The 13,670-nt window shown below is 37.8% G+C and overlaps 1 protein-coding gene across 2 annotated transcripts in view; it reads right to left on the bottom strand.

Moving 5' to 3' along the window:
- Window positions 1-13,670, bottom strand: part of SLC9A2 (solute carrier family 9 member A2) — a 101,037-nt gene that overhangs the window by 15,258 nt on the left and 72,109 nt on the right. For both annotated transcript variants that reach the window (XM_054475197.2, XM_054475198.2), the window contains exons 6-7: window positions 2,225-2,314; window positions 1,616-1,686 (exon numbers count right to left, since the gene is read on the bottom strand). In XM_054475197.2, coding sequence (XP_054331172.1) covers window positions 1,616-1,686; window positions 2,225-2,314 — 161 coding nt within the window. The remainder of the gene's footprint in view (window positions 1-1,615; window positions 1,687-2,224; window positions 2,315-13,670) is intronic.

Genomic DNA, 13,670 nt, shown 5'->3' with positions numbered 1-13,670 from the left:
TCTATAATATATTGTATATGATATAGTATATTCTATAATATATTATATATGATATATTCTATAATATATTATATATGATATAATATATTCTATAATATATTATATATGATATAATATATTCTATAATATATTATATATGATATAATATATTCTATAATATATTATGTATGATATAATATATTCTATAATATATTATGTATGATATAATATATTCTATAATATATTATGTATGATATAATATATTCTATAATATATTATGTATGATATAATATATTCTATAATATATTATGTATGATATAATATATTCTATAATATATTATGTATGATATAATATATTCTATAATATATTATGTATGATATAATATATTCTATAATATATTATGTATGATATAATATATTCTATAATATATTATGTATGATATAATATATTCTATAATATATTATGTATGATATAATATATTCTATAATATATTATGTATGATATAATATATTCTATAATATATTATGTATGATATAATATATTCTATAATGTATTATGTATGATATGATATATCATATAATATAATGTATTATATATGATACGATATATCATATATAATATAATGTATTATATATGATACGATATATATAATATAATGTATTATATATGATACGATATCTATAATATAATGTATTATATATGATACGATATCTATAATATAATGTATTATGTATTATACGATATATATAATATAATGTATTATGTATTATACGATATATATAATATAATGTATTATATATTATACGATATATAATATATCATATAATGTATTATATATTATATGATATATAATGTATTATACATTATATGATATATTATATAATATAATATGTTATACATTATATGATATATAATGTATTATATAATATATATAATACAATATAATTATAATATATATTATAGTATATTATAATAATTATTTATATATATATAAGTTATTTCTGCTCATCTGTTTACCTCCTTAGATGGTCTGAATCTCTGCATTTGACAAAGTCTCCCACCACGTGTGGCAAAATGGATAGTAATGGAAGCCCTAGTTTTCAGCCAAAGAGATCACATTCCTCGGCCCGCTTTGCAGAGAGAAATGGCCACATGACTGAGTCCAAGACAATGATCAGAACAATCTTATGGAAGCTTCTGATGGTTTCAGTTAGAAGGCAGCTATTAATAGCACATATGCTTTGCCTCCTCATCATCTTTCATCCTTCTTGCTGCCTCTAATGGCTAATATTGATGCAGCCATTGTGGTTCAAGAAGCAACCTTGGAAATGAAGGCTACTCTTAGTGGATCGACTAGACAGAGGGTCCTTGGACCCTGGGGAGTCTTAGAATAAACCTCATCTATTAAACCCAAATTGCCTATCTCTGGCTGTTTACAGAAGAGGGAAATAAGCTTTTACCTTGTTTAAGCTATTATTATTCCACATCTCTGTTATAGCTGAACTTTATCTTAGAGGACATACTATGGTACAACACAGGAAAGATTTCCAATTAAAAAATAATACAAATCAGTAAGTCCTGCTTTCAGAGTGACCCTGGGCCACTTCATAACCCAATGGCATAAGACCTTCTTACTTGTCTCTCCAAAAGTTGTGACCCCAATGTCCACAAACATCTTCAATTCCAGTCTTCACATGATCAAACAACTAAAACAGAAAAAGCAGGCAAATTGATTAGTCTTTACCTGAAATCAATAATTTTCAATCTACTTATATCATTTCTAAACTCCAAAGACCTTCATGGCTTTTGCTTCTTATTTGTTTATTATTTATGACCAAAAGCAATAAAACAGTTTATTTTCAAACAAATGGATGAAATGTTTGTCACGTCAATATTAGGTAAGTCTTCGATTATTTTGCTCACCTGTAACAGTTTGTTAATAATTTTGAAAAGTGTGAAATATGGTAATAATTTCCCAGTAGGAAGATTTCCAGGCTGAAGGAAGTAAAAAGAGGGGACTTCTTGTCTCTCTACTCATGCAGTTTAGCAAGCTAACCTGGAGAAGTTACCATGGGGCCATATCTATTCTATACTCCCCCAGCAAATACCTTCTTCAGGCTCTCCTCCCCCTCACCCTGCCATTCCCTTCTTCTTCAGGAAATGGACAACGTGGTACCAAGCTGTATGACTGATTCAAATATTTTTCCTTTATCATTAAAATTATTACACTCTCTTAACACCTACCCGACAATAGATTTCTTCACTGACAGCTTGTTGTTTCTTATTGGACCTCTTGACATCAAGAAACTCCACCAGTGGTCGAATAGTTATTCCCTGAACAGGAAACACAATTTAAGCATTTCATATATATTTATACAATTTATAAATTGTTTACTATAAAAATTTTTATATAATTTTTTATAAACTACATTTTAATATTCAGGGGTAACTTCTCCTAAGCTTTGATAAGCAGTGACAAAAGATATTTGGCTACCAAGATTTAACACAGTAAATGTAACTTTTTGTTAATTTTTCCTTCTTTTCAAATAGCTGGCATATTTTAAAAGGACCATGTCCTAACAAAAACAAGGACAAAATGGAAGAAGCAGAGAAAGTAATTACACAAAATAATAAAGTAGGCCAGGTGCAGTGGCTCATGTCTGTAATACCAGCAATTTAGGAGGCCAGGGTGGACAGATCACTTGGGTCCAGGAGTTCAAGATCAGCCTGGGCAACATAGTGAAACTCCCTCTCTATCAAAATAATAATAATAGTAATAATAATAAAGTATTATCCAGTTCAAAGGAATCACCTACTTGTTGTATTATCCACAGAAAACATCAATGACTCCTTCATTTGTTCATTTATTAAAAAAATTTTCACTGAGTTTCTACTGCACACGTATCAGGGTCTTGGGCATTTGGAACCCAATGATGAATAGTTAAGGACCTGGATTCTAGGACTTTGTAGTCTTATACAAAGTCAGATACTTCCGAAAACAGTTACAAAGTAAGCAGAAAAGGGATGACAGGGCTAGCACAGGAAGCAGGTCAAGGAAAGCTTGGAGCAGAGGAGACACTGGCAGGCAGTGGTGGAGATGCTGGAAGCGTATCCCAGTGGAGACCACAGCACAGCAAAGCACCACAGTGAGAGGGAGCTTGCGGCCAGTCTGGGCACGTTCATGAGTGAACTCGGGAAATGTGGAGAACTATCAGCTCTTCAGTAAACTAGGAGGAGAAAAATTCCTTAATGTGACAAAGACATATGCCAGAAATCAATAGTGAACATATCACTTAAAAATGAAACATTATAAGCATTTCTATTAGAGCCAGAAATAACACAAGGATGCTCTGTCTGTCTCTGTTCAGCGCTCTGTCTCTCTTCAGCACAGTTCTGCATGTCCCAGTCAACTGAGAAGAATAGACAGACGAAGAGCTAGATGTATAAGTACTGAAAATGAAGTGACAAAGTTTTTGTTGCTCCTGGATGATTGAGTTTTTGTCCTAAAAAACCTGAAATAATATCTTTTCATTTAAAAATAACAAGAAAATTTGGTACAGTGACTAACACAAATTCAAAATGCCCAATCCATCCCAGATGTTAATTTTTAAATGAAACAGAATAAACACCTACACAATAGCAATGAAAAAAACATATAAAAAGAGAGTGTGTATATATATATATAAAAAATACTAGTATATACTAGTATCTAATAAGTATATGCTAGTATCTAATAATATGTTATATAATACACTAGTATTCTATATAGATACTAAATATGCATAGATACACTATCCATTATCTCTATATATGTATAAAACCCTATCATAAATGCATAAAACCTTTACAAGGAGAACTATACAATTTAACTGAAGAAGATTAAGGACATTTTGAGATATCAGGAAAAACACAATTCCTAGACAGGATAACAACATTGTAATGACAGTTTTCTCTCAACTAACATGTATCGACAATACAATTCCAGTGACATATTCCTGAAGACTTTTAACATAACTTGAGAGGCTGATTTTAAATCAACCTGGAAAAGTAAATGTAACCAGAAGATTTTAGAAAAAGGAGACTGGGAAGTGAGCCAAGATGGCCAAATAGGAACAGTTCCGGTCTACAGCTCCCAGCGTGAGCGACGCAGAAGACAGGTGATTTCTGCATTTCCATCTGAGGTACTGGGTTCATCTCACTAGGGAGTGCCAGACAGTGGGCACAGGACAGTGGGTGCAGCACACCGTGCGCGAGCCGAAGCAGGGCAAGGCATTGCTTCACTCGGGAAGCGCAAGGGGTCAGGGAGTTCCCTTTCCTAGTCAAAGAAAGGGGTGACAGTCAGCACCTGGAAAATCAGGTCACTCCCACCCTAATACTGCACTTTTCCGACGGGCTTAAAAAACGGCGCACCGGGAGATTATATCCCGCACCTGGCTTGGAGGGTCCTACACCCATGGAGTCTCACTGATTGCTAGCACAGCAGTCTGAGATCAAACTGCAAGGTGGCAGTGAGGCTGGGGGAGGGGCGCCCGCCATTGCCCAGGCTTGCTTAGGTAAACAAAGCAGCCGGGAAGCTCAAACTGGGTGGAGCCCACCACAGCTCAAGGAGGCCTGCCTGCCTCTGTAGGCTCCACCTCTGGGGGCAGGGCACAGACAAACAAAAGACAGCAGTAACCTCTGCAGACTTAAATGTCCCTGTCTGACAGCTTTGAAGATGGCAGTGGTTCTCCCAGCATGCAGCTGGAGATCTGAAAACGGGCAGACTGCCTCCTCAAGTGGGTCCCTGACCCCTGACCCACAAGCAGCTTAACTGGGAGGCACCCCCCAGTAGGGGCAGACTGACACCTCACACGGCCAGGTACTCCTCTGAGACAAAATTTCCAGAGGATCAATCAGACAGCAGCATTCGCGGTTCATGCAAATCCGCTGTTCTACAGCCACCGCTGCTGATACCCAGGCAAACAGGGTCTGGAGTGGACCTCTAGCAAACTCCAACACACCTGCAGCTGAGGGTCCTGTCTGTTAGAAGGAAAACTAACAAACAGAAAGGACATCCACACCAAAAACCCATCTGTACAACACCATCATCAAAGACCAAAACTAGATAAAATCACAAAGATGGAGAAAAAACAGCAGAAAAACTGGAAACTCTAAAAAGCAGAGTGCCTCTCCTCCTCCAAAGGAACACAGTTCCTCACCAGCAATGGAACAAAGCTGGACGGAGAACGACTTTGATGAGTTGAGAGAAGAAGGCTTCAGACGATCAAACTACTCCAAGCTATGGGAGGAAATTCAAACCAAAGGCAAAGAAGTTAAAAACTTTGAAAAAAATTTAGACGAATGTATACCTAGAATAACCAATACAGAGAAGTGCTTAAAGGAGCTGATGGAACTGAAAGCCAAGGCTTGAGAACTACGTGAAGAATGCAGAAGCCTCAGGAGCCGATGCGATCAACTGGAAGAAAGGGTATCAGTGATGGAAGATGAAATGAATGAAATGAAGCGAGAAGGGAAGTTTAGAGAAAAAAGAATAAAAAGAAACAAACAAAGCCTCCAAGAAATATGGGACTATGTGAAAAGACCAAATCTACATCTGATTGGTGTACCTGAAAGTGATGGGGAGAATGGAACCAAGTTGGAAAACACTCTGCAGGATATAATCCAGGAGAACTTCCCCAATCTAGCAAGGCAGGCCAACATTCAGATTCAGGAAATGCAGAGAATGCCACAAAGATACTCCTCGAGAAGAGCAACTCCAAGACACATAATTGTCAGATTCACCAAAGTTGAAATGAAGGAAAAAATGTTAAGGGCAGCCAGAGAGAAAGGTTGGGTTACCCACAAAGGGAAGCCCATCACACTAACAGCGGATCTCTCGGCAGAAACTCTACAAGCCAGAAGAGAGTGGGGGCCAATATTCAACATTCTTAAAGCAAAGAATTTTCAACCCAGAATTTCATATCCAGCCAAACTAAGCTTCATAAGTGAAGGAGGAATAAAATACTTTACAGACAAGCAAATGCTGAGAGATTTTGTCACCAACAGGCCTGCCCTAAAAGAGCTCCTGAAGGAAGCACTAAACATGAAAAGGAACAACCAGTACCAGCCACTGCAAAATCATGCCAAATTGTAAAGACCATCAAGGCTAGGAAGAAACTGCATCAACTAACGAGCAAAATAACCAGCTAACATCATAATGACAGGATCAAATTCACACATAACAATATTAACGTTAAGTGTAAATGGACAAAATGCTTCAATTAAAAGACACAGACTGGCAAACTGGATAAAGAGTCAAGACCCATCAGTGTGCTGTATTCAGGAAACCCATCTCATGTGCAGAGACACACATAGGCTCAAAATAAAAAGGATGGAGGAAGATCTACCAAGCAAATGGAAAACAAAAAAAGTCAGGGGTTGCAATCCTAGTCTCGGATAAAACAGACTTTAAACCAACAAAGATCAAAAGAGACAAAGAAGGCCATTACATAATGGTAAAGGGATTAATTCAACAGGAAGAGCTAACTATCCTAAATATATATGCACCCAATACAGGAGCACCCAGATTAATAAAGCAAGTCCTGAGTGACCTACAAAGAGACTTAGACTCCCACACAATAATAATGGGAGACTTTAACACCCCACTGACAACATTAGACAGATCAATGAGACAGAAAGTTAACAAGGATACCCAGGAATTGAACTCAGCTCTGCACCAAGCGGACCTAATAGACATCTACAGAACTCTCCACCCCAAATCAACAGAATATACATTCTTTTCAGCACCACACCACACCTATTCCAAAATTGACCACATAGTTGGAAGTAAAGCCCTCCTCAGCAAATGTAAAAGAACACATTATAACAAACTGTCTCTCAGACCACAGTGCAATCAAACTAGAACTCAGGATTAAGAAACTCGCTCAAAACCGCTCAACTACATGGAAACTGAACAACCTGCTCCTGAATGACTACTGGGTACATAACGAAATGAAGGCAGAAATAAAGATGTTCTTTGAAACCAACGAGAACAAAGACACAATGTACCAGAATCTCTGGGACACATTCAAAGCCGTGTGTAGAGGGAAATTTATAGCACTAAATGCCCACAAGAGAAAGCAGGAAAGATCCAAAATTGACACCCTAACATCACAATTAAAAGAACTAGAAAAGCAAGAGCAAACACATTCAAAAGCTAGCAGAAGGCAAGAAATAACTAAAATCAGAGCAGAACTAAAGGAAATAGAGACACAAAAAACCCTTCAAAAAATTAATGAATCCAGGAGCTGGTTTTTTGAAAGGATCAACAAAATTGATAGACCACTAGCAAGACTAATAAAGAATAAAAGAGAGAAGAATCAAATAGATGCAATAAAAAATGATAAAGGGGATATCACCACTGATCCCACAGAAATACAAACTACCATCAGAGAATACTACAAACACCTCTACGCAAATAAACTAGAACATCTAGAAGAAATGGATAAATTCCTCGACGCATACACTCTCCCAAGACTAAACCAGGAAGAAGTTGAATCTCTGAATAGACCAATAACAGGCTCTGAAATTGTGGCAATAATCAATAGCTTACCAACCAAAAAGAGTCCAGGACCAGATGGATTCACAGCCGAATTCTACCAGAGGTACAAGGAGGAACTGGTACCATTCCTTCTGAAACTATTCCAATCAATAGAAAAAGAGGGAATCCTCCCTAACTCATTTTATGAGGCCAGTATCATCCTGATACCAAAGCCTGGCAGAGACACAACCAAAAAAGAGAATTTTAGACCAATATCCTTGATGAACACTGAGGTAAAAATCCTCAGTAAAATACTGGCAAACCGCATCCAGCAGCACATCAAAAAGCTTATCCACCATGATCAAGTGGGCTTCATCCCTGGGATGCAAGGCTGGTTCAATATACACAAATCAATAAATGTAATCCAGCATATAAACAGAACCAAAGACAAAAACCACATGATTACCTCAAAAGATGAAGAAAAGGCCTTTGACAAAATTCAACAACCCTTCATGCTAAAAACTCTCAATAAATGAGGTATTGATGGGATGTATCTCAAAATAATAAGAGCTATCTATGACAAACCCACAGCCAATATCATACTGAATGGGCAAAAACTGGAAGCATTCCCTTTGAAAACTGGCACAAGACAGGGATGCCCTGTCTCACCACTCCTATTCAACATAGTGTAGGAAGTGCTGGCCAGGGCAATTAGTCAGGAGAAGGAAATAAAGGGTATTCAATTAGGAAAAGAGGAAGTCAAATTGTCCTTTTTTGCAGACGACATGATTGTATATCTAGAAAACCCCATTGTCTCAGGCCAAAATCTCCTTAAGCTGATAAGCAACTTCAGCAAAGTCTCAGGATACAAAATCAATGTACAAAAATCACAAGCATTCTTATACACCAATAACAGACAAACAGCCAAATCATGAGTGAATTCCCATTCACAATTGCTTCAAAGAGAATAAAATACCTAGGAATCCAACTTACAAGGGATGTGAAGGACCTCTTCAAGGAGAACTACAAACCACTGCTCAATGAAATAAAAGAGGATACAAACAAATGGAAGAACATTCCATGCTCATGGGTAGGAAGAATCAATATTGTGAAAATGGCCATATTGCCCAAAGTAATTTATAAATTCAATGCCATCCCCATCAAGCTACAAATGACTTTCTTCACAGAATTGGACAAAACTACTTTAAAATTCATATGGAACCAAAAAAGAGCCCGTGTCGCCAAGTCAATCCTAAGTCAAAAGAACAAAGCTGGAGGCATGACACTACCTGACTTCAAACTATACTACAAAGCTACAGTAACCAAAACAGCATGGTACTGGAACCAAAACAGAGATATAGATCAATGGAACAGAACAGAGCCCTCAGAAATAACGCCGCATATATACAACTATCTGATCTTTGACAAACCTGAGAAAAACAAGCAATGGGGAAAGGATTCCCTATTTAATAAATGGTGCTGGGAAAACTGGCTAGCCATATGTAGAAAGCTGAAACTGGATCCCTTCCTTACACCTTATACAAAAATTAATTCAAGATGGATTAAAGATATGTTAGACCTAAAACCATAAAAACTCTAGAAGAAAACATAGGCATTACCATTCAGGACATAGGCATGGGCAAGGACTTCATGTCTAAAACACCAAAAGCAATGGCAACAAAAGCCAAAATTGACAAATGGGATCTAATTAAACTAAAGAGCTTCTGCACAGCAAAAGAAACTACCATCAGAGTGAACAGGCAACCTACAAAATGGGAGAAAATTTTTGCAACCTACTCATCTGACAAAGGGCTAATATCCAGAATCTACAATGAACTCCAACAAATTTACAAGAAAAAAACAAACAACCCCATCAAAAAGTGGGCGAAGGACATGAACAGACACTTCTCAAAATAAGACATTTATGCAGCCAAAACACACATGAAAAAATGCTCATCATCACTGGCCATCAGAGAAATGCAAATCAAAACCACAATGAGATACCATCTCACACCAGTTAGAACGGCGATCATTAAAAAGTCAGGAAACAACAGGTGCTGGAGAGGATGTGGAGAAATAGGAACACTTTTACACTGTTGGTGGGACTGTAAACTAGTTCAACCATTGTGGAAGCCACTGTGGCGATTCCTCAGGGATCTAGAACTAGAAATACCATTTGACCCAGCCATCCCATTACTGGGTATATACCCAAAGGACTATAAATCATGCTGCTATAAAGACACATGCACACATATGTTTATTGCGGCACTATTCACAATAGCAAAGACTTGGAACCAACCCAAATGTCCAACAGTGATAGACTGGATTAAGAAAATGTGGCACATATACACCGTGGAATACTATGCAGCCATAAAAAATGATGTGTTCATGTCCTTTGTAGGGACATGGATGAAATTGGAAATCATCATTCTCAGTAAACTATCACAAGGACAAAAAACCAAACACTGCATGTTCTCACTCATAGGTGGGAATTGAACAATGAGAACACATGGACACAGGAAGGGGAACATCACACTCTGGGGACTGTTGTGGGGTGGGGGGGAGGGGGGAGGGATAGCATTAGGAGATATACCTAATGCTAAATGACGAGTTAGTGGGTGCAGCACACCAGCATGGCACATGTATACATATGTAACTAACCTGCACATTGTGCACATGCACCCTAAAACTTAAAGTATAATAATAATAAAATAAAATAAAAAAAGAAAAAAAAGAAAAAGGAGACTGAAAGGGAACTTACAGACATGAAAATGAACTGTCAGTGAATATACTTAAAAGTAATGCAATACTGGCACAAAATAGGGCAGGTAAGGAGCACGTGAGAGTCAAGATTCCCAAGTTTCTTGCTTGGTGGGCAGATGGCCACCACTTCCAGGCCTGCAGGAAGGATACATGGGTAGGAAGGGTAGTTAGGATTTCGGGCACAGAGGGTAGCTATATAGGGGGATATTCCCTGCCATGCATTTGACTTTCATCTCATCTCTCCTCATGTCTTTCAGACTTTAAGAATGCTTTTGATAATGCAAACTGACTGAGACACACACACACATCCATTTTCTTAAAGGAGGTGATTGGTTTTTTCCCATCAGTCTAGCTCTGGGCATTTTTCAGCTTAACTTTCATTTTAACTTTCTGAAGTGTGAACTGATTTTGACCAAATTTGGTATGAAACACATCTTGTGTTCTATTTGTATTTCAGTCTGCTACTTTGAGATAACATAAAAGGTAATAGCAGTTTTCCAATCAACACATGTTCTGTAATTTCTAACTTATGTAAATGAAAACGGGTGTAAACATGTGGTTCACAGAGATGGGAGATTTCACTAAGTTCCAGATTCCATGAAGCTGGTAGTTTAATAATAGCTCAAGAAAAAGTTGACAAAATCAATGTAAATTTTAAAACTCTATAACGTGTTCTAAAGACACAAGCTGCTGTTTCACATGCTCCTTTCCTATCAGTGTTCATTTAGTAAGTAATAAGTGAGTCATGAGTCTTTGTAAATACAGGACATAAAATAAAGATAGGACACAGGGCTTACCCCAGTCCATATGTTGATTCCTTCCACCCTACAGATGATCTAGAAGTGAATGCACTACCATAAGTAAATTACAACTCCTCAACTCCAGGAAGCAAGTGTGGCCTACCACCCCATCAACTCAAGTTTTTGAAAGCATAATATATTTATGTTTATAATCATAAAGCTTATAACAATATGTGTTTGTATATACAGTCCCTTTTAATAGTCGCCCTTTTTCTCTTTGAATTGCCTGCAATAGTCATATCATGCTCAATAAGAATTATTTGATGAAGGCTGCCTTACTTCTTCTCCCTCCCTTCTTACTTTCCTTCCTTCTTCAATCCATCTATTTTGCAGGCAGAGTATATGACATCTGTGTATGCCATATTAAGCCCCCAACATTGGATGTTATATTCTAGGAGCTTGGGTGTCTGGTTGGGAGGGAGAAAGAATCAACAAAGACCGAGAAAGCACCTTATTTTAACCACATTAGAAAAATTTCTAATTTAGATCACCCAGGGAGTAACCCGATAAGGCTTAGAAAAATCAAATAGCTTGCTACCATCCATACAGAATAAAAAAAATAAAACCCTTAGTTTTTCGTCAAACTACCAATAGAAATATTTGCAAATACAAGTTAAATTTTCACCCGTTCATTCACTTTGGCATACATACTAAACACCACCTCTGAGGGTCAGGCCTGCCTGGGAGAATCATGTAACAGCAGGAGCAGGGAGAGGAACGGGGGAATGATTTGTTTTGCATCTTGTTCCATCTCTCCTTTCCTCCCACCCAGCATCCCCCAGCTCCCGTTTATATCAGAGGGGAAAACAAACAAACAAAAATAATACAACTGCGATGTGAGTGTCATGAGCATTCTTTTCGTCTTTTTTTTTTTTTGAAGAAAATGAGTTCTTGTTTTGTGTTGTTTTTTGGAATTAATATTTGCAAAATATAAAGGATGTGGGAGAGAGAAATTGCCTTATATTTCCTTGCTGATTTAGCAGGTAATTTCCAGAAAAACTTACAGAAACGATTTTCGTGTATTAAAAAATATCACTATCGCTGCTATGCTGTCTTATGGAAGGTCTTTCTCACATCACACACTTGGTCACACAGATCATAAATGCAGTTGTGCAAACAGTGTTTATCTTAGAATGGTATAGGTGGAGTGAGAAGCATTAAAGAGTCGCAGTAGCTGTTCACAGTCCCCATCTGTGTGTCTGTCTTTTAGCACTTTCCATGCTGCACATTGATTTCCCCTTCTATGTCTGTCCGTCTCTCCCCTATACTCCAGCTTTTTCTTTGCTGATCAGGGTTTCCCTCTATCCTGTACCATCAGTCTCCAAACGTGCTCCCATCTTTGAAAATCAGAAACAAAAGCCATCCTATGACAGATATCCACCTCTGGCCACCACCTCCTTTCTCTAAGAAACCTAAGAGAGTTGCCCATATCTCCTGCCCCTCATTTCTCTGTTACCCTCCCCTCTCGAATCCAGCCAATCGGGGTTTTGTTCTCCTGACTGACCCAAAGTGCTCTTGTGCAGAGGCCACTCATCACAGTGTCACTACATCCAAGGCTGCACTCTCCACTCACACTTTTTCTGACCTTGCAGCTGTATTTGTCACAGTTGCTAGAGGCCTCTCCCCTCCTTCCTATGTAACCCCTTCTGATGTTTCCCCTCCTTTAGTGTTCACCCTTTCCGGTCTCCTGGGCTGATTCCTCAACCTTTTCTTGATTTCTAAATATTGCTATGTTTCAGGGTTCAGTTGTCAGACGCCTTCTTTTCTGTATTCTTTCTATGCTTATACCCTCAATAATTCCAGACTTACGTGTATTAAAAACCATATATTGAGGAATCCCAAATTTATATCTCCCACTCTGGCTTCTCCGTCAAATTCCAGACTCATATATGTATATATAACTGCCTATCCAACATCTCCACTTAGATGTCTAATAGGCAAATATATATGTCCAAAATGGACACATCCAAAACTGAGCACGTGATGTCCCATCCTTCAGACCTAATACTCTCCAGGTAGTCTCCACCAAATTAAATGTCACCTTCATCCACCTGGCTGTACAGTCAAAAACACATGGAACTGTCTTTTACTGCTCTTCCTCTCATATCCTAAACTTTTCATCTACATTGTTCCATCTTAAAAAAGCCTGATCATCTTGCTCGTTTTATTGTAGGATTGTTGTAAAGTATTCTAAATTCTATGGAACCCCACCTAATAATGGCATATGTTAATTAAATATAAAGATGGTGTCCTTATTAAACGGTACATATATAAAAATATGACCATTTATTTGACAAATGAAGGCACATTTGAGGGTCTTCACAAGGTCTACAAAATAGTGAGCACCGTCATTCCAGTTGGATAGGCTAAATCAGCAAAGATTCATGTAATTGCTGGGAGAGGCTATCCCATCATGGGCCCTAAGCACCCCCACATGTTCTTGCAGGGGATGCCAAGAATGTCAGGCCTTGATTACTTTTTTACCTGGGGCATTTCTTCGGGTTGCAAGCAATGAGCACTCTTGAGAAATGAAGTAAGATCACCCTTCTGAGAGAGCAATATATCCCCAAACTCAGTGTCCCCCTCCTGCAATACAGCCCATGACATG

This window comes from Pongo pygmaeus, chromosome 12 (genome assembly GCF_028885625.2).
Source record: "Pongo pygmaeus isolate AG05252 chromosome 12, NHGRI_mPonPyg2-v2.0_pri, whole genome shotgun sequence".
Taxonomy (NCBI): domain Eukaryota; kingdom Metazoa; phylum Chordata; class Mammalia; order Primates; family Hominidae; genus Pongo; species Pongo pygmaeus.
The sequence above is the reverse complement of the archived record's forward strand: the minus strand, read 5'-3'. Positions and strand labels throughout refer to the sequence as shown.